We start from the raw sequence: 20532 nt of genomic DNA on the forward strand, positions 1-20532 counted from the left end.
TTTTATCTTCAAACTTTCAAAAACTCAAACACCCACTTGTGATTAGATTTTTATTAAAAATTTTAGTTACAGTTAAGGATAAAATAATTATTTAACAAAAATTTTAAAAAACTAAATTTTTGTGATATTTCTCCTCTCAATTTGAAAACTCACAATTTCCCCCTTAAATTTTCTTTTAAAGTTTGAAAAATTGTTATTTTCCCTAGATTTTTTTTCTTTGGTGACTCTCTCTTCTTGGCCATCAGTTGGTCTTCCCTTTTTCTTCTCCCTCATCTAATTGCCTCTCTTTGCTCTAATTTTGCCTTCGTTGGAGGCAACAGACTTTGTCTCTGATGAAGGATGGAAGAAGCAGGTGACTGACCAAGGGAGAAGAAGAAAGGAGGGCCAATCAATGGTTGGGAAAAAATCAATCGCTAATGAGGAGAGAAAATCTTAGAGGGAAAATTGTCACTTTTCAAACTTTTAAAGAAAATTTGAAAGGAAATTGTGAGATTTTCAAATTGAGAAGTGAAAATGTAATAAAAGTTTAGTTTTAAAATTTTTTTTGCTAAATAACGATTTTATACTTAGCCTTAACTTGAATTTTTAATATAAATTTATTTAGAGGTTGATGTTTGAGTTTTTAAAGGACTATAAGATTTTACTATACTTTAAGTGGGAATATGCCTCTTAGTTTTAAAGATAAAATAACATTTAATCATATAATTAAATAACATTATTGGTATCAAAGTTAATATATATTTTGAGAAACTTGAGAGTTTGGAAAATATTGATGGAATATTTGATAAAATTATTTTTATTATTAAGAAAAGTCAACAGAAAAAAATTCATTTTTTCAAAAAGAAGAATAAAAAGTGTTAATTATCAATTTGGATAGAGATTTATCATTAAATATAATTCTTTAAAAAAAAAACCCGGCAAATCCAGTAGCGGGCCAAAAGTCAGCCAGCTTCGTTTGCAGTTGCAATAGTCAGCGTTCGGTAATGAGAGGCCCATGAAAATAAATAAAAATAAATTTAAAAAAAAAAAAAAAAACCCCTTCTGTTTGTTTCCTTTCGTTTCCTTTCCTCCGAGGAAGACGAAAGAACCGGTATTTCATCTGTTGCCATGGCTTCAGGTACTTACTGTTCTATCAAAATTTACGTTCGTAATTTTAGTTACGCTAATAAAACATCAAATTCTTTAATTCCCCTAGTTTTTTCGCCGTTTTGACATTTCAAGACTTCAAATCGTGAAAATTTTTCTTCGAAATTTATTCGATTCGCTTTGATGCAGATTTCGCCTTGAATGTTCCTGCTGAGCTGGAATCAGCTCTACGGTTGAAGACCGTACAGTACTTCGTCATTCAAAGGCCATGGCTCGGTACCATTATAGCTAGTGTATTCTGTTGTTTTTAATTCTCTTTCTTATATTAAATTCATTTATTTATTTACTTTATGAATCTTGGTATGCTCTTGATTCTATCGGTTTAGATCTTTATGGTGTTAATGTGAGACCGGTTGCACCTTTTGGAAGCGTAAGTAGAAAACCCTATGTTGATTCAGCACTCATACACCGTTGTTTGCCTGATGAGCTCCTTTTTGAGGTATTGCATTTTAAGAATTCAGTTACTTGATTTCAATTTAAACAAATAGATAACTAGTGATACATAATGGTTTTTATTAAATTAATATTCATGTATGTGTTTAAGTAATATATTTGTCTTACTAATTTCAATAGGTGAAGCATTTCAGTTATTTTAAGCCGGTAAATAGAAATGATAAATATTCATATGCAGGTCTTTGCACGGATGAGTCCATATGACATGGGAAGGGCATCTTGTGTCTGTCGAAAATGGAGGTACACAATTCGTAACCCTGTCTTTTGGCGGAATTCATGCTTAAAGGCCTGGCAGGTAACTTGTTAGTGTTTGTGAATATTCTCTTAGTTTATTATATGTAAATTATTTAAAGCTGAAACTGGACCTATTCTGTGAAGCCCACTGGAGTGTTAGAAAACTATAAGATATTGCAATCAAAATATGATGGTTCATGGAGGAAAATGTGGCTTTTAAGACCAAGGATCCGTACTGATGGTAAAATCCTCTTAGTTTATTTATTATAAAACTATAATTCATGCACTTCAATTAACTTTTATTAAGTTAGCAATGTTAAAAGTCTCCTGTGTTTGGTATTGTCCAGAAACTAATTTACTTTCTTATCACAGGTCTCTATGTGAGTAGGAACACATATATTCGTGCAGGGGTTGCTGAGTGGAAGATTACCAAGCCAGTTCACATAGTATGACTCTCATTCTGTATCAATGGCCTCATAATTTTCTTTTTTATTTTTCCAAATTTTGGAAGTAATTTCTTTCATTAATATGTGTAGCCTGTGTTAAAACCACAAAATGTCTTATGAAAGCTTTAAGCACTGACATAAAAGTAAGATTTATCAGATTGAAAGTTATAGACCATTTTATTCTACAGTGAGCCTACTCTCTGCTCCTATTTGTTTGATTGATGTTCTATCTGGTAATAGCTTTAAGCTTTTAAACTATAGTATATCAGTTTTTGCGTAAATCCTGATCTACATTCATTTTACCTTTTATTGGCCCTAATGGTGGATTATAAAAAATTTAAATGATGTGTAGATGAAGCATTGGTGTAAAAGGTTCCTCTATTCCGTTGCGTTTTTTTCTTTGGGTCAGAGTTGCATAAGGCCAAAGAAAAGTAGGTAATTTGAGGGAGAAAAGAGTTCTATTACGTTGCTATCCTTATTTTTCTTCAATGTTTTTGCAGGTATGCTACTTCCGATACTTGAGATTCTTTTCTTCTGGCAGATTCCTTTACAAGGTTTTAATCTAAACAAATAGTGACTGGTGCAGTGTATAGAAGAAATCGTTTTGTTTTTGGTATCTGATTGCCTTTTTTTTATTTGCAATTGTTAGAATTCTTCTCAAAAGATCAAGGAAGTGGTAAAATTCATGAACTTCCGTGCATCTAAAGGAGCAGAGTGTGTTTTTGGTGGCCATTACACTTTGTCTGATGACAAGGTTAGCCTATGTTATATGCCTGATTCCTTGCAATTATTTATTTTTGTAAATTTCAAATTTTCTTGTTCGACTTCCATTGTCAGTAGGCTGTGATCTGATGCATGTTTCAAGCAAACGTTTTTTGTTCCCTGTTTATTTCTTCATTGCTTGATATGCATCGTCAAAATACTTATGAATGCTTATTGCAGGTGGAGGCTGCTGTTTTGTATCCTGGAATGCGTCCTACTGTGTTGCGAATCCGCTTAAGGTATAAAATGGGCTAGGCCTGAACATTCTGTCTTTCAAAGGTAGTTTTACAACACTTTGTAGATTGCATTTTAAACTAGGATGGATTTGCTCTTTTAGATTACGGGGAACAACTGCTGGGGCTAACAATCGGATGGATTTGCTCTCACTTGTTACAAGTGGTGTAAACAATGATGAGGTTGGAGGCCCTGATGAGGATATCCTTGGAGTGGTTGAAGGGTGGCAGGATGATGAAACTCACAACCCAGATGTGCCTGCAATCTCACACAAGAGGGGTCTGACACCTTTTGTATTTGTTCCATTTGAAGAGGTATTGTTTTTCACTTTTGAGCATACCCTCAAACCTTAATCATTGTGGAATTAATTTGCAAATTGTCAATCGTAGTTTGAATTTTCATATGCGATTGCGTGAGTCAAGCTATAAAGAATCCCTAAGGGGAGATCTGGTACCCATTAAGCAAATTTTCGCTTCACCTGTCAATGCTCTTGCTTGTTTTCTTTCCTGGTTCTAATTGTCATAGCAATTTGTAACCAAGCAGATGATTAAGCCTAGAAGAGAGTGTGCAATCTGATATGGAGTGTCACATGATGGACGATGCTTGGAGTGTGTGTGAAGTTTCATGTCAGGAGCAAGTTAGGGGAAATTAAATATGCATATGGGAACCACAACCCAGTTGCTTGCACTTTTGTAGGAATGTTGTATGGTTTTAGATCACAGTTCAACTGGTTTTAGATCAAAATACTATTTAGTGTATCACAAAACTTAATTCTGAGCCTTTGTTTTATATTTTCTGATATAGGTGGAAACATCAGTTTTAAATCTGCCCGTGGAAAAGATGGATTATTACGTACCTGGCTGATTCCAATAGCTAGCTATCATGTACCAACTACTGTAAGTATAAAATATATGCCCAAGTTGCAGGGGCAATTGTATTGTATGTGTAAATATAAAAAGGTAATATAGGGTTAATTAACATTTTGAATTTGAAGGCCATCCTGCTTTGAATAATGTGTGGTGTCGCTGTGTGCTTTCTTGTTCTGTTGCTGCTGTTGCTTCTTAATCGTTGTAATGGAATGTAAAATATTACTTTTCCAATTTGTTCATTAATGGATGAATTTTTTAATTCTTAATCACTGGCGGCTCCATATTGCCATTCTTTTCAGAGATCTTATACTTGAAAATTTTATAATATATGTATGGGTTGAAGGGATAAATTGCTTCATATAGCTGGCTGCGGCTACATGTTGCAATGGGAGAGATAAATTGCCAATCTCAAGGGAATTCCCTCTGAATTTCCAGTAGTTAAAGTTCGGGGGGAAGTGAGCCATTTGGATTGTTTGGATCTAAGTTGTGGATAGATTCCCAATTTATCTCTGTCGGAATATTGCTGTAAATCAGTCTGTAATATTGTTGTGGCTTGAAGTAAGGTCGAAGAATCCTGTTCTCGTGGAACTCCCAAATAAATAAATATGAGCCTAAGCTCGAAAGACGAAGCTGATTTGATTCAGTGCTGTTTTTACTACTTCGGATAACCTGTGTTGCAGCTGAAATTTCAATAAATTTCTTCGGTGATTTCATAAAGCACACTTTCATGAGTAAGGTGCTTGTTTACTCACGTTGATCATCCAATTACCCAAAACACAAAGGGGTGTTTGATTTGGGTAATATTTTATTACTAAAATAGAAAGATTAACTTTAGGGGGTGTTTGATTTGGATAATATTTTATTATCAAAATAGAAAGATTACCTTGAAGATAGATTACTTAAAAAATTCTGGGTATAAATGATTACTATGTTTGATAAAATTTAATAGGTATAAATAATTATTGTGTTTGGTTAAAGGTAATAAAAGATTATTAATAAATTATTTTACTTAAATGCGCTTAAATATAATTATTTTTAAATATTTTTTATATTATTTATCATATTAATTAAAAATAAATTTATTTTATCTCAAAAAATTAATAAATAATAATATAATTATAATAAACTCAAGATTACCTCAGTAATCTTTAAATACCTAAGGTAAAAGTGGTAATCAGATTACCACCTATATTACCTGTCACGTTAGCATTACTAATAAAAGATTATTGTAATATTTCATTACTGACAAACCAAAGAAGGGAATAAAAGATAGATTACTAAGGTAATCGTAAAAAACCCCAACCAAACACCCCCTTAAGATAATAAACGATTACTAGTGAATTATTTTACTTAAATGCACTTGAATATAATTATTTTTAAATATTTTTATATTATTTATCATATTAATTAAAAATAAATTTATTTTTGTCTCAAAAAATTAATAAATTATAATATAATTATAATAAAATCAGGATTACTTTGGTAATCTTTAAATATTTAAGGTGAATGTGGTAATCAAATTATCACCTATATAATTAATCACGTTAGTATTATATTACTGTAATATTTTATTACTGACAAACCAAACAACGGAATAAAAGATAGATTATCAAAATAATCTTAAGAAACTGAAACCAAACGCCCCAAACAGATATGCTTCATGTCCCTGATACGGAGCAATCTAGAGGCAATTCAAATAACACGTCAAGCCTAAAATATTCAACCCAAACCCGTGCCCATCCTTATAAAAATTAGCTCAACATTTATCTTTTGGTACAAGCTACTCCGTGGACAAGTATCCTCACTTGGGTCAAGGATAACCCAAATTAATCAAGGATCAAACCCAAGAGTAATTTATGTAATTTTATGTTTTATGTTTATTTGTATTTTTGACTTTGTTTAAGATTGATTATCTCATTATAGTAGTGAAAAATTGAGAAAAACAATCAAAAAGAGTATTAATGGAGGAGACAAAGGAGACAGTTCAAGAGTATTAATGGAGGAGACAAAGAATGCTGACTTAAGTCATCCCATTTTTGGCAAAGACAAAATTGTTAACTAGTTCTTAAAAGTTACATAATCCTAGAAAATATCTTATTCATATTTTGAATTGAAATTTTATAATATTTTATGGCTTGTTTAAATCCATATAAATGGTTCAATATTTATTCTAACATTTTAGATTTGATGAATGATATTATATATGGTGTTTTCTTTAAAAACTTGATTCTTTTGACAGGAGGTTGGTGATGGTTTTTGTCTTTAACAGATGGTTTCCCTTTAAGCCTTGGGTTGTTCTTGCTTAAAGGTTGTTACCCTAAGCAAGCTTACATACAGATTTTCAAAAATACAGCTATTTTGTGCTCTGAGTATAGAGAGAATTTCAACACACAAGACAGTTTACCTTATTGCATTTCTTTGAATTGTGAAGTATCAGAAATAAAGAATAGCAGAGACAGGAAAATCCTCAATGCCTCATAACACAAGCCAGTAAAAACAAACATAGGAAGAAACATAAAGGCAATACAACCTACACTTAGTAGTAAACAAGTCCACTCATGCAAACACTGCAATTCTGAAGTTGTATTCATATATTAGATTTCGGATCTTCTGAGTATATGAGAGAACTCCAAGTTGGGTTCCGAGGAAGAAAAGTGTCCTATAAAAAGTTGAAAAAAAACAATTAATAAAAGATTGACTGAAATCCATTCAACTAGAGGAAGATACCGATGCATGCCATGGATTATTTCATTAGAAAGGAAATGATGATCATAAACCATGTTACTTAGATGATTAAATGAAATCATTTTACCAGTATGCAGTTCCACTTCCACAAAACAAGTGGAAAAAAGGCATCTAAAAGAAGATGCCAAGGATTATATGACTTATAATGAGCAATTAATCAGCTTCAAAAGGAACAATATGTTACAACATGTATGCTTCTATGAAAGCAAAACAATCAATGAAAATCAAGCAACTCAACCCACCAAATCTATCACACAACAACAAAAAGTTTTGGCAAAATAACATTCCTCTTTCTTCACCAAATGTTGGGTCTTATTTTTTTCATTACAGCCGCATGCCAACAACAATATGTTATTAGTTGTCATGGCAGCAGTGGATATTAAGAACTTAGAAGAACAACAACTTGAAAAGATACTAAAAATCCCAATTTCAAACAACTTAGCTTTAATGTAAACCCTGAAGCTTGATTTCCAACAAACACTGCAGGGTTTTAAAAGTACAAATTTTTTTGAATAATTTACTTTATAAGTCAAATAATTCAATCCCCACTCAATGAATTACAAGTATCAGACAAACAATCAAGCTCCATATTTTCAAAGAAAAAGAATTGAACCAGAGTAATAAAAATTATATTATTGAGACCAAATTCCATGAAACCCAGAAAGGAAAAATAAATTTAAAGAAAGAAAGGGGAACATACAGAGACATAAGAGCAAGTGGGAATGATGGAGATAGAGTGTGATTTGGCGTGGTTAAAAGCAGCAACGCAGAGGTGTGAAGCCAGACCAAGGCCTCTCTTAGAAGAGGGGACGTAGGTGTGGACCAAATCCATCACCTTCCCGTTTTCTCTCAACACGTACTGAATGTAAGCTAGTTTATCTTGGGTTTCGAAGCGGTTATTGCTCTCATTCCACACGATCTTCGGTGCCTCTTTCGCGGTCTCTGTTGTGGTTGACGCCATCTCAACCTCTCTATCTTTGACTTCTGTGATTTTGAGTTCGTGTTACTTACAATATTTATTGATAAACGAACTAAGGATTTATTTAAAAAAAAAAAAACTAAGGATTTATTTATTTATTTATTTTTTAGATACTTGTAAAAAGAGTATCGCTAATTTGTTTATAAACTATTTCCAGTAAATTTTAGGTCAGAAGGACTTATCCTGTATGCGGCGGTGTATTTTTAAGTACTTTTTTTGTAAGGTTTAAGAAATTTAAATAACTATCTTTTTATTAAAATTCTTTATTAGAATGGAAAGTAAATTTTTATTTATAAAAAAGTTAGAAAAACTAAAATGTTATCTTTTTTTTTAGTTTAAAAAAAAATTTCCTTTTTTCAATCATTTCCATTTTGATTGATAATCACCCTTTTTCACTCAGGTCATCTCTTTCAATAATGTTCATTCATCATCTAGAAGATAAACAATTTGTTTAATGATGAATTATCTTTGTTTGAATAATTTGTCATTATCCAGACAACAAATCGTCAATTACGACTGGACGATAATAACAATAAATCATTCAAACGACTAGATGATAATGACAATGAATCATCCAAACAAATTGTTTGTCTTCTAGACGACGAATGGTCGTCACTAAGAGAGATGGCTTGAGTGAGAAAGGCTGAAATAGGAAGATGGGTGAGAAGGGCTAGTTGTTGGTTGTTGGTCGGAATGGAGATAACTAAAGAAAAGAAGAAAATTGTAAGGGGAAAATGTTAAATTTTTAAACTTTAAGTAAGAAAAATTATTAGTTTTTTAAAATTAATGGGAAAAAATGAGATAAACTTTTATTTTTTAAAATAAGGGATTTATTTTTGAAGCTTTACATGCAAAAGTTTGAAAATCTATAAAACCTATGTGAGAATAAGTCTTTTGGCCTAAATTTTATATTATGAGCTCTAGAGGATTACTTTGAATGATTAATCATTGAATCTAAAATTTTTCTTATTTATACAGGTTACATTGACCTAAAAAATATTCGACCCAATAAGATTTTTTCATTAAAAAAAATTTATATTATGCAGGCTATCATTGATAAACAATAATGCTTTGGTTATTTGTTATTTATTAAAAAAAGCTAATTTATAGCCGAATTTTCCCATGGTTCAAGTGGACGGTCTTTCACTTGATTAGTTCATTATTGTCCTATTGATACTACCAACCACCAGGTACAAACTGGTGAAAACAATGGCCACTAATTGTAATTGAACTAACTTAGCCTGCTTAATTAAACAACTAAAATTCTTTCCATGCCAAATGGCACTTTTGTTACAAATGAACATGATTCCTCCTGATCAATGGGGGACTGGAAAAAGGCTGGTGGACTTCAGTTAAGAACAAAAGCCATGAAGCTTGAATTCTTCGGTCAGACGCATCTACCTATCCCACTTGAGTGTTACCCCTCTGTCCTCCAATTTTTTTTCTTCTATAAAACAACGTATAAATACTTTTACGTATATAGATAATAAATTATCGTATGATTAAATATTTTTATGATTTTAAATTAAATATAAAATAATATCTAATTATATGATGACATATCGTCAAAATATCTAATTGTATACTAAAAAATGTATATATATAACATTACTATTTTTCAATACTATATCTCAACACCATCATGGTACCATAATACTAAGGCCAAATGACTATTTCCCACTCAAGGTTTAGTGAAATGACAAATTCTCACTTGTTAACTTTAAAAAACTCAGATATCTATTCATGCTAAAATTCATTTTTAGGGTTAGGGGTAAAAATGTTATTTAGCAAAAAATATTTTAAAAAACAAAAAATTTATCACATTTTTTCCTAAGTTTGAAAACTAACAAATTTCCCATACTTTTAAGGTTTGAAAAGTGATCGAATACCCCTTAGAGTTTTTTTTTCCTTTCTTTGGTGACCATCTCTAATGGTCAGCGTTCCCATACTCCTCTTCTCTACTTGAAGCATGCCAATCTTTGGCCAAAATCATCAAATGAAAATAAATCGTCATCGTCAAATAAAGACGAATTGTTTTTATCTGACGAAAATGCATGTCGTCATTTGATCTCCAACGAGAGAGGAAGATATAGTGAAGATTGGTTGTTGGTCATGATTGAAGTGATTGCCAAAGAAGAGAAAAAAAAAACCTTAAGGGAATTCAGTCACTTTTCAATCCTTAGATTAAGGAAAAATTGTTAGATTTTTAAACCTAAGAGAAAAATATGATAGATTTTTAGTTTTTTAAAATAATTTTACTAAATAACATTTTTCTTTAACTCTAATGGTAAATTTTAATATATGAATATTTGAGTTTTTAAAAGTTAGTGAGTGAAAATTTGTTATTTTACCAACCCTTGGGTGCAAAATGGTTCTTTGGCCTAATACTAAATATCTATAGTGGTTCAAGGTAAACACATTCCACACACATACATGAGCAACCAGTCAAAGAAGCATCCAATCTCCCTTAAAAACCTTTGCCATCTTTTATTGCAAACAAAAGATCGATTAAGGTACTAATTCCAATCTAAACATAATATTGTTCACAAGAAGCATGCAAATGAAATCACTCAAAGGAAAAAGGGCCAACATAAATTGTACTTTGACAGACATTGCTTTAGATTAAGAGAGAAAGTGCAACTTTAGTATATAGGGCTTCATTCAACAATACCATATGGATATAATATTTCAGAGAGCGACACAGAGCAAGTCAAGTCAAACTGAATTAGGTTATTCCAGGCTCAATATATATTCCTCAAGTAACCAGAGGAGAGAAATCATGTCACAAAAGAGTACAATTCCATAATTATGAACCCGATCTAGAATATACAAGAGTTAATCAACTAAACCAAATATAATTTGGAAATAGATAAAGGAAAAACACGATCTCAATCAACTTCAATTGCTTCAGCTCCAATTTCGAATCATATTTGATGCGCATCGCAAAATCACTGACTTGAACTGCTTTAATCTGCCCGAGATTGACCAGCTCGAGATGAAAGGATGATCCCCACAATGAGTCCATATAGAGCAAGGGCTTCAGCAAAAATGAGGATGAGAATCATACCCACAAACAGCTTAGGCTGCTGTGCATTAGCCCTGAAAAAACCCCAACAAGAATTCAAGAGATTCTCATCAGTACAATAAAAGCATTTCAACTTAATTCAAATTAAAGAGCCGACAACCAAAACAGCAATCCAATAACTTGCACACAATTAAGAAGGAACTGATATCTAAAAGCAGATAACGAAATTTTATTCAAAAAAGAAAAAGAAAAATCAGGTCAAACACCTACAGGATTTAAAGTCCCAAAGTTAACAAAAAAATGTAATGTTTTAACAATGTATATCCTATAAAAAGTTCAACATCACTGTTATTTAAGACAAGTCTAAAGGACTTAAGAAACCAACAACCAAACAAAAAAAAAAAAGCAATGATGGATGTGTGAAAAAATTAGCATAGCAATCAAGATGTCACCATAACAAGACAAGGATTCATCAAGTTATATTTTGGAAAGAGATGGGCAACTAAGGAAGTGATGGATCCTAGCAAATTTATTGTGTTTCCTACGATAAAAGCAGCATGAAGACAATCAACATCAGGTGTTTGAATCTACCATCAATTTCATGTAAAATTTTGTAAAACAACATCCAAGAAAGTATGAACTTATTCTCCTCAATCCCACAGACAGCCTTACATTCAAGAAAGTACAAGTTGAACCACTTACCAGCAGGAAATTAAAATAATTTCCCTTTAACCTCATCTACTAATATACTCGATTCCACTTATGTGAATAATTTCATCCCAATAAAGGTATGTTTCAAATTTTCAATCACCTTAAACACATACAAACTGGATTAGTCTGGATCTAACTGTGGAAAGACTACCCTACAGAAAGGTTTCTGAATAATGTCATAAGCTTACAAGGGAAGTATGACTTAATTTAGCTGGGGATATCTAACCATCAAAATTTTAGGCAAAGGTTGGCAAATCTTGAACCAATGGATTTGCTTGTATATCAGCCAAATCTCAGGGATAATTATTAAAATCATTTTGTATTGTTGTGCTTCATCCAAGCCAAGAAACAATCAAAATTTTGGATTGCTATTAACTCATAACTCATAAACAGAACATCTTGTTTAAAAAGATAGCCCGATTAAAAAAAAAAAAAACCACAAGCAATCCAACGATGCATTACCTAACTCCAGCATCACCAACAATGCCAATGGCCATCCCAGCAGATAAGCCAGCAAGCCCACAAGCCAGGCCTGATGACAAATGGGCATAGCCATCAAACAGATAATAAGATTTTGCTTTGGGGTTAATTCCCGTACTAATAATAACAGCTATAATCAACCCGTAAATCCCCAATACTCCAGCCATAACCACTGGAACAATTGATTTCATAACAAGCTCAGGCCTCATCACTCCCATTGATGCCACTCCAACCCCACTCTTCGCAGTCCCATATGCAGCGCCCATGCCTATTAAAACCATCCAACAGTCAACAATCAACAAAAAACAATTCAAAACTTACCATTGGTATGAATTCTTAGAGGAAAAAAATTATATATTCATAAAAAATTTTATCCACAATAAACGATTTCCAACACAATAAATCTTACAGGCATTACCATGTTTCCATTAAAATAAATAAATAAATAATAACTAACATAACCTTTGTCCTTAACTTTACATAAATAAATGGAACCGACTTTTTTTTTTTCCTTATTAATAATTTTTTGTCATATGCATCAATAATAAATAATAAATACACATTAATTTTTTTTAATTGGTTAAAAGCAACTGTTAATTCTATTTCTTTTGTCGTCTTTTTAAGAAGAAACAAACTATCTTCATGACAACTATGATCCTGCAATCTATGATGCGAAGACAAAGTGTAAGAGCAATTACAAGAGAAGACGAGAGCGGCGGCAGCTCCAAGGAAGCCGAAGAAGGGAGCAGTTTCGTCGCCGCTGAAAGTCGATGACATGGTGATGATTGTATTTGCTTGCTTGGTTACGGAGATCCGATTAGCTGGCAGCCGGTATCGGTAATTCGTCGATCAGACGGTGTTCTGCTCCAGAATTGCGTATAATTTTTAATTTTTCAACTTTATTTCAGTTTCGATAGGTGAAAACAATGAGAATATGAGATCGGGGACTTGGGGTGGGTGATTAATAATTGGAGATTTAGATGGCTCCCGGGAGTTTATGGATATGTGATTTTACGAAAGTATCCTTTAAAGTGCTAGATGAATAACTGGCGCGACATGCTAGATCTGATACTTGAGTCTATGACTTGGCAATTTGAGATTAGAGGGGCAGGCTTTATTATTATTATTTTTTGGGGGTAAACTTTAGAGTTTCATTTTTTTGGGTGTAAATTTTAGATTTTCAAATTTATTCAAATTAATTATATGGTTGTTAATTTTATTACTTTAATAATATATTTTATTATTTATATTCTAAAATATTTTATTAATTTTTTATTACCAATAGAAGTGATAATATGGTGATATAATATGAATACTATTACATCTTAAGTATTAAAATATTATCAAGTTAATCTTGATTTGGTTACCTTTTTAGCTTTATTCATTAATTTTTTAGACAAAAATATCCTCATTTTAAATTAATATAATAAATAATATTTTAAATAATTATATCTAAAAATATTTAAATAAAATAATGTTTTAATAGTTTATATATATTATTAAATATAATAATCATTTATATATCAATTTTATTAAAATAATAATATTTTAAATAATTTATTTTACGATAATATAAATTATCCTTATTCAAACCCGCCTTTAAATTTTTTCTTTGTATCCTTTTTTTAAGATAATGATTAGGGTTGGATTCGAACTGATCCAACTCTAGCTCGAACTCGGCTAGGTCGAATTTGAAATGAGTCGGCCTTAGCCGAGCTCGGTTAAGCTCGAGCTCGAGGTGTTTATTAGATTTTATAATTAAAACTTTCGATACAAAATGATATCGTTTTGATCAATATGTATTAAAACGACGTCGTTTTAATAACGAAAAATGAATCGAATAGAATTCAAACTTAGTTTTTATGAGTTCGAACTTAAATTTGAGTCAAGTATATATGAACCACACTGAACTTGAGCTTATCTCGGCGCAAATCCAACCCTAATAATGATGAAAGAGTGTTGTACGAATGAATCCGCTGTAGAATAGGGGAAAGTAGAAGGTGAACTTCACGAGGGGTTTCAAAGTTTGCCGACATCATCATGAGCCGCATACTTGGGCCCTTTGTGCTGCTTTGGTATACCCGTTGAGCCCAGAGCCAACTTTCTGATATGAAAATCTTTAAATAAAGAAGGCCGAAAGACTTGCTCCAGTTGAAATCTGAAAATGTTATTTTTCCCATTTTAAAAAAATTCAAATATTTATTTATAAATAAAATTTTATTTATTTTAATAATATTATTAAAAATATTTTTAATTTATTATATCTCTTATTTAGGTTTTAAAAATTAATAAATTTATTCTTTTTAAAAAAAATTTTAATTTAAAAAAATCACAATTTTCTTTCATCAAAACTCACTATTTCTAATATTGACGATGTCCCTTTCCACTATAAACCATTGTAGATGTAGGTTCACATTTTCTTAGCCTAAAAATCATCATCTAGACGATTGTCTGGTTGCATCGACGTTCAAACAATTCATCTGGATGACGATACATTTAGATAATTCACTTGGATTTACCAAATCTAAACGAAAATAATATGGACGACAGTTTTTAGCGTAAAAAAATGTGAACCGGCACTGACAATAGTTTAGGGTGGAAAGAGGATATCATCGATGTAGAAAATGGTGAAAAAAAACTTAGGTTTTAAGGGAAAATATGATTTTTTAAAATTGAAATTTTTTTTGAAAGAAATGAATTTATTAATTTTTAAAACTTGAGAAAAAAATATAAAAAATTATGTATACTTAATAATATTATTAAAAATATTAATTTTACTTTTAACTCTAACTAAAATTTTTAACATAATTTAATTTATAAGTAAGTATTTGAATTAAAAAAATAGAGAGTAAAATTTTGAAATTATACTAAACCTTGGGTGGGGAACAGGGTTCGTCGGAAGAGTGACGTGAAATTAGATTATTTAGAAAAGGTCGGCTGTGCTTTCCTGGCGAAATTCCTGGAAGTAAAAGGGATTGCGAATCCATGTCATTTCCAACTGCACTATTGACTTTAAGCCTCCGCTGCAATTCAATGAAATTACTTACAACTGCAGATTTGTTCAATATAAAACTTAATTGACAATTTCATATGACATAGACATTTAAAAATCTCATACAAAAACTCTGTTCATTTTACTTTAATTTTTATAAAAGGCCAAATCATTATGTCCATCCTAGGGTTTGATGGATTATCATATTTCTACCAATTAAGTTTAAAAAGACAATTTCTCAGCCATCTGTCAAAAACAATTGTTGATTTTAAGAGTCAAAGAACATTTACGTTATTTTTTCAAATATTATAATATAAGTGTATTATGGGGTGTTAATGTTATTTTTCAAAGATTTACAAAGGGTAAATATATGTTTTCCTTGTCTTATTTAGAAAATTATAATTTTTATCATATATATTTTGAAAATATAATGTAACTTTAATAGTTTACAATGTGATATTTACATCCTATATTTATTGTTTATTTTTTGATAGAATTGTTAATTTTGAAACTATTGAAAGATAATTTGAATATTTAAAAATTTCAAAAAAACCTTAAATTTTTTTCAAATTTTCAACCCCCTTAAAATTTCATTACCACTTTAATATTTTCAAAAGTTTATTTACCCTTTAATATTTTCAAAAATTATATTTACCTCAAAATATATAATTAAACTTCATTAATACTCCTATCTATATCTGTATCAATAAATTTTAATTAAAATTAATATAAATTAAAGTATAAAATTATTTAATAAAATTTTGAGAGTAAAGTGTTGTTTAGTTTGAGGGATTTTTGTTGCTTCAGTGATTTCATAAAAAAGTTTAAAGAATTTGTTAAACCATACTTTACGGGTGAGAATTTGACATTTCATCAAACCTTGGATGGAAAATTCAAATTTAATGGATAGAATTTTGTCTTTCAACAAACCTTAGGTGGGACATAGTGATTTTCACATCTATAAAAATATCGCTTGATAAAAGAATATCCTCGTCAAGGGTGAAAAAAAAGTAAACTCCTCTGCTTTGGCAGACATGTCTCATGGCAAGATGAAACTGCTTTTACTTGAATAGTGCGTCAAACAACTTCAACACCAAGTTCTCTTCCTTGCAGTTGCAGAAAAACTGATAAACCAATGGCGGATTCTCGAGTGGAGACAATCTCACGATTAGCACAATGGAGAATTGAAAACTTCGGACCTTGCTCTTACAAAAAATCCGATCCTTTCAAGGTCGGACTCTGGAACTGGTAAGTTCTTCAGCATGGTAACATATCATATTTTGGCTTCTTTTTTTGAGTTTTTAAGCTGTTTCGCTTTCTGGGTTCGTTTGATTTGTTGAATTTTGGCTTTGAATAGGCACTTGTCCGTGGAGAAAAACCGCTATCTGTATATACGTTTATATCCAGAACCATCTCGTGTGTCGAAAGAACAACCTCCAATTGCTAGCTTCGTTCTTCGAGTTTCTATTGCTGGCGCCAACCGCAAACCTTACATCTCTCCAGGTTTGTTTATCTATAGATTGTTGCTGTGCCTGGATGGCTGGATGTCTATCCAATTAGAAGGAACTGAATTTAGCATAAAACAGAGGAGTTCTTGAAAGCCATCACGTTTGATTATATATATATGTTTTTATTCTGATCTTAACTGATTTTCTGTTTAGATCATAGACCCTTCATGTTTTGCGAATATCTAAATTGATTTCCTTTAAATTGTTTCCCTTTTTGGATGAGGGTTTTGGGGTTTGGATGTGTGTGTTTAGTTTCTGTGATTAAGGCAGTATCACAAATTGAAGTTTGATGAAAGTTTTAATCTGATATATGGCAAGTTAATTTGATATTTGCAGATTTAGCATTTTGTTTTGGTTGGCGTATCATTTGTATACTTAATTGTGTACATTAATGTGTACACATAACATTACTCATTTTGGTTTTATGTTGCAGTTCATGAGAGATTGCTTCGGACATGTGAAGACTTTGTCTGGCCTGTTGATACTACCTTCCAGGGTCGCTTCATCATCGACGTTGAATTTCTGGACCTGAAAGTCTGCCCCTTGAATGTAAGTTCCTATAAAGTCAGTCTACAGCTGGTGATTTTGGTGTATATAAATTCATGCTAGTAATTATGCGTTACTGAGTTATGCTATTGAATAACCAGAATGCTTCTGTTGATTCTTATTTTTTATGTTGAAACTTAGAGTGCGATCCCGTGTTCTATATGGCCCTGTGACGGATTGATGCAATCTGTTTCGTCCCAGAGCTCCCTTCAAAGCCTCTCACGCATGCTTGACGAAGGGATCCATGCAGATGTTGTCATCCATGCTGCTGATGGCACTCTGAAAGCTCACAAGGCGGTTCTGGCTGCGAGCTCTCCTGTTTTCCAGAGCATGTTCCATCACAATCTTAAGGAAAAAGAATCTTCCATGATTAACATAGAGGACATGTCGCTAGAATCTTGCATGGCCCTTCTTAGTTACCTGTATGGAACCATTAAACAACAGGATTTCTGGAAGCACAGGCTGGCACTGCTGGCGGCAGCTAACAAATATGACATTGCAGACTTGAAAGATGCCTGTGAGGATAGTCTTTTGGAAGACATCAACTCAGCGAATGTCCTCGAGAGGCTGCAGGAAGCCTGGCTGTACCAGTTGAACAAGCTGAAGAAAGGATGCTTGACGTATTTATTTGATTTTGGCAAGATATATGACATCAGAGAAGAAATCAGTAATTTCTTCAGCCAAGCTGATCGTGAATTGTTGCTGGAGATGTTCCAGGAAGTGCTTACAGTTTGGAAACCGTTATAATTTGCAGGGTAGGTTCTGTCATTTTGGATTTGGTTTCAGCTTAAGTGTTTGTATAGAACAGTGAAGCCCTCTTAACTAGGTATGTAATGAGACTGTAGTTGTTTAACTGTGAGATTTTGAGTATTGTAAATGATGTAAAAATTTCTTCTGGACTCGACAATTGTGTGGTATGGAATATATATGAATATTTAGCTATGTTGTTTATAAGAACCACAATGAGCATAGACTTGAGGCTGAAGTTTAGAATTCTTTAATATGTTAAGGTTGCTGCCAAAACATATCTTTCTTCTACATTTGTTGATGGCCTCTGTGTAATTATTATTAGGAAATTCAATTTAATAAAACTATATCCATACATTTTTTAGTATAGAATTGAGTATATGGTAATGTTATGTGCACATTTAAACTCCTCCTGGGTTACTTGGCGTGTCCCAACTAATGTCCCACCCAGGCCCTCATCCATTGGTGCCTTCAAGATGTGGAGAACCTCCTTCGGGTTCCTTGCTATTTGTCGTCCACACTTTTTCAAAATATGCCTCTAGTTGACTTTAATATAGTTATCCGTATTTTACGATACAAAATATGTATTTTATGATATGATATGATATAGGTATAAAATAACACGTATTATGAGATATATTGAATTAATATAATACAATGGACGTACCGTACGATATAATATATATTACAGATACAGGTCGATATACTTTAAAGAAAATGATAATGTAGTATAAGTGCATACAAAATTTTAAATTTTTAAAGGTGTTTATGATATTTTTCAAATTGATGACATGTCAATTAGATTTTTTTTATTATTTCATTAAGATTTTATTATTTTATGTTTTAAAAGTTATATAATAAGATATCATATGAAAAATTAGATTTTCGATATACGATTTGAATACCATAGACTCTACTGCACCTAGTAGTCAAGAATTGCCTTCTGCTTCTAGACCAGCGCCCCTGAGGCTTTTCCCCACTTCTCTGGGCTCTCCGATTGTCCCTCCTTCTGATTTGCCATTGCCTAGTGGTTTCTAGTCTTCAGGGTTTAATGTCATCTCCAGGTGCTGGACCAAGTTTTGAGTTGTTTTCCCCTTCAAGGGGCTTTCGGGACTGGCTCCCTTCTTCTGCATCACTCAATGCAATGAGTAATTGACCGCCATCATTTGGTGGATCCCGATTTGCTCCAGCTTGCAATGCTCCACAACGACCTGTTGTACCTCCAACAATATTGGAATCAACTCAGACCATTCAGCCACCGAACATTGATTCCAGGGGTTCCTCTAGCAGGTACAGTTAGAAAATTCAGAATAGCGTTAATCTTTAATGAGTTAAGTTTTGGTTTGAGCATGTCAGCATTTATTTTCTTCTCATTCTAATTGATAATCTGGATTTGGGATCCTATGAATTGTTTTCGGTGGCTGTGTCTCCTCAAGTTCCTGGTGCTGCCAGGAATGTTTGGAATGCCTCCACCACCACCACCACCACCAAGTCAATCGACTACTGTATCATCTACCTTGGGCGAAGCCGGAACTCCCTCGGAAGGATAATCAATGAGGCGTTGATCAAATATTTAGTACACATGGGTGATGCTTTTTTGTGTGCATCAGAAGAGATTTCATTGAATTCATCAATAATATCGTCATTTTCCATTTGATATTACTGGAAGTAAACTAGAAAATTATGATTTGCCTATAAAAATTCATATAATTTAACCAAATTTAGGTCCAGTTCATTGAGAAAGATCCCTCAAAACCCTGTTGATTGCTTCTTCAATACAACCCAGTTCACAAATTGGTTCCTGTACTCATCCATGGCGGAAAACCCATTCGTGAAAAAAAAATCATTTTTGAGAACATCAATGAGACTACATGATTCTCATAAAAGAGACTATAAATCACAAAGTTTAAATCCTTTGTCATTCAAACTTCACCTTAAGGCGTTCCCAGTATAGCTTTCTCCATAGCCAAAACCTGTTGATGGGAGGTTATAAGCTTGGCTCTAACAAGGCAACTATAATTCCACGCCCAATTCCGATGGCCTCCCATCCTCTGATATTGCCTTGCCCAATTCTGTTTTCCGAATCAAAATTTATTTTTGCGATTGTCCTATATTGCCTCACCCTCCGAATTAAATGACGATAAGCGATCATCTACAGTTAAACCAATTTAGGTTCAATCGAATACAGTTTCTATCGGATCCAGAAGGTCCGAGATTCATATCCGAAAAGCTTTCTGCAATGGGACTGCCGCCAGATGTAATCGAATGAGGAATATCTCAAATTTTGAGAATCGCGAGAGAGACGGCGAAAAACGACGGTCCTCAAATTCTCACAATTAGGATCTTGCTTCGCGTTTCTCCTTCGATCACAGACTCTGAAATACAACAGGAGCCGTCCATGCGAGCTGTTCGAAGGCGTATTCCGGCCAGTAAAGAAGCGATTCAAAATTTGGAAAAAGTGAGCTTTCAAGCTATTTCAGAGCCAGCTAGGGTGTGCGCAATTTGTTCTGAAAATTTTTATGAAAATGATCACCTCAATAATATTGTGCAGATGCCTTGCGGCCATGTTTATCATGAAGGCTGCATTGTCCAGTGGCTGAAAATTAGTAAGGTGTGCCCCTTGTGTCGGTACTGGTTGCCGTGTTACTAGAATTA

At 32.5% G+C, this 20532-nt stretch overlaps 4 protein-coding genes across 4 annotated transcripts; 2 read left to right on the forward strand and 2 right to left on the reverse strand.

Moving 5' to 3' along the window:
- Positions 1 to 959: 959 nt before the first annotated feature.
- On the forward strand, positions 960 to 4410 carry LOC123202685 (F-box protein 7). Its single transcript, XM_044618702.1, has 11 exons — positions 960 to 1117; positions 1276 to 1362; positions 1473 to 1585; positions 1778 to 1894; positions 1978 to 2074; positions 2206 to 2279; positions 2780 to 2833; positions 2929 to 3033; positions 3222 to 3280; positions 3379 to 3589; positions 4080 to 4410. Exons 1-11 carry the CDS (start codon positions 1108 to 1110, stop codon positions 4137 to 4139), a joined length of 987 nt encoding a protein of 328 aa, XP_044474637.1. The 5' UTR covers positions 960 to 1107; the 3' UTR covers positions 4140 to 4410.
- A 2115-nt stretch (positions 4411 to 6525) lies between these two features.
- On the reverse strand, positions 6526 to 7910 carry LOC123203018 (acetyltransferase At1g77540-like). The gene is made up of 2 exons (XM_044619175.1): positions 7590 to 7910; positions 6526 to 6803 (listed from the first exon to the last, which is right to left on the reverse strand). Exons 1-2 carry the CDS (start codon positions 7848 to 7850, stop codon positions 6732 to 6734), a joined length of 333 nt encoding a protein of 110 aa, XP_044475110.1. The 5' UTR covers positions 7851 to 7910; the 3' UTR covers positions 6526 to 6731.
- A 2668-nt stretch (positions 7911 to 10578) lies between these two features.
- LOC123202598 (V-type proton ATPase 16 kDa proteolipid subunit) lies at positions 10579 to 13077 on the reverse strand. The gene is made up of 3 exons (XM_044618552.1): positions 12783 to 13077; positions 12067 to 12352; positions 10579 to 10967 (listed from the first exon to the last, which is right to left on the reverse strand). The coding sequence occupies exons 1-3, from the start codon at positions 12859 to 12861 to the stop codon at positions 10835 to 10837; spliced, it is 498 nt and encodes a 165-aa protein (XP_044474487.1). The 5' UTR covers positions 12862 to 13077; the 3' UTR covers positions 10579 to 10834.
- A 3008-nt stretch (positions 13078 to 16085) lies between these two features.
- Positions 16086 to 18084, forward strand: LOC123203011 (BTB/POZ domain-containing protein At1g21780-like). Its single transcript, XM_044619168.1, has 4 exons — positions 16086 to 16324; positions 16434 to 16579; positions 17018 to 17133; positions 17272 to 18084. The coding sequence occupies exons 1-4, from the start codon at positions 16212 to 16214 to the stop codon at positions 17875 to 17877; spliced, it is 981 nt and encodes a 326-aa protein (XP_044475103.1). The 5' UTR covers positions 16086 to 16211; the 3' UTR covers positions 17878 to 18084.
- Positions 18085 to 20532: the final 2448 nt, after the last annotated feature.

This window comes from Mangifera indica, chromosome 19 (genome assembly GCF_011075055.1).
Source record: "Mangifera indica cultivar Alphonso chromosome 19, CATAS_Mindica_2.1, whole genome shotgun sequence".
Lineage (NCBI taxonomy): Eukaryota > Viridiplantae > Streptophyta > Magnoliopsida > Sapindales > Anacardiaceae > Mangifera > Mangifera indica.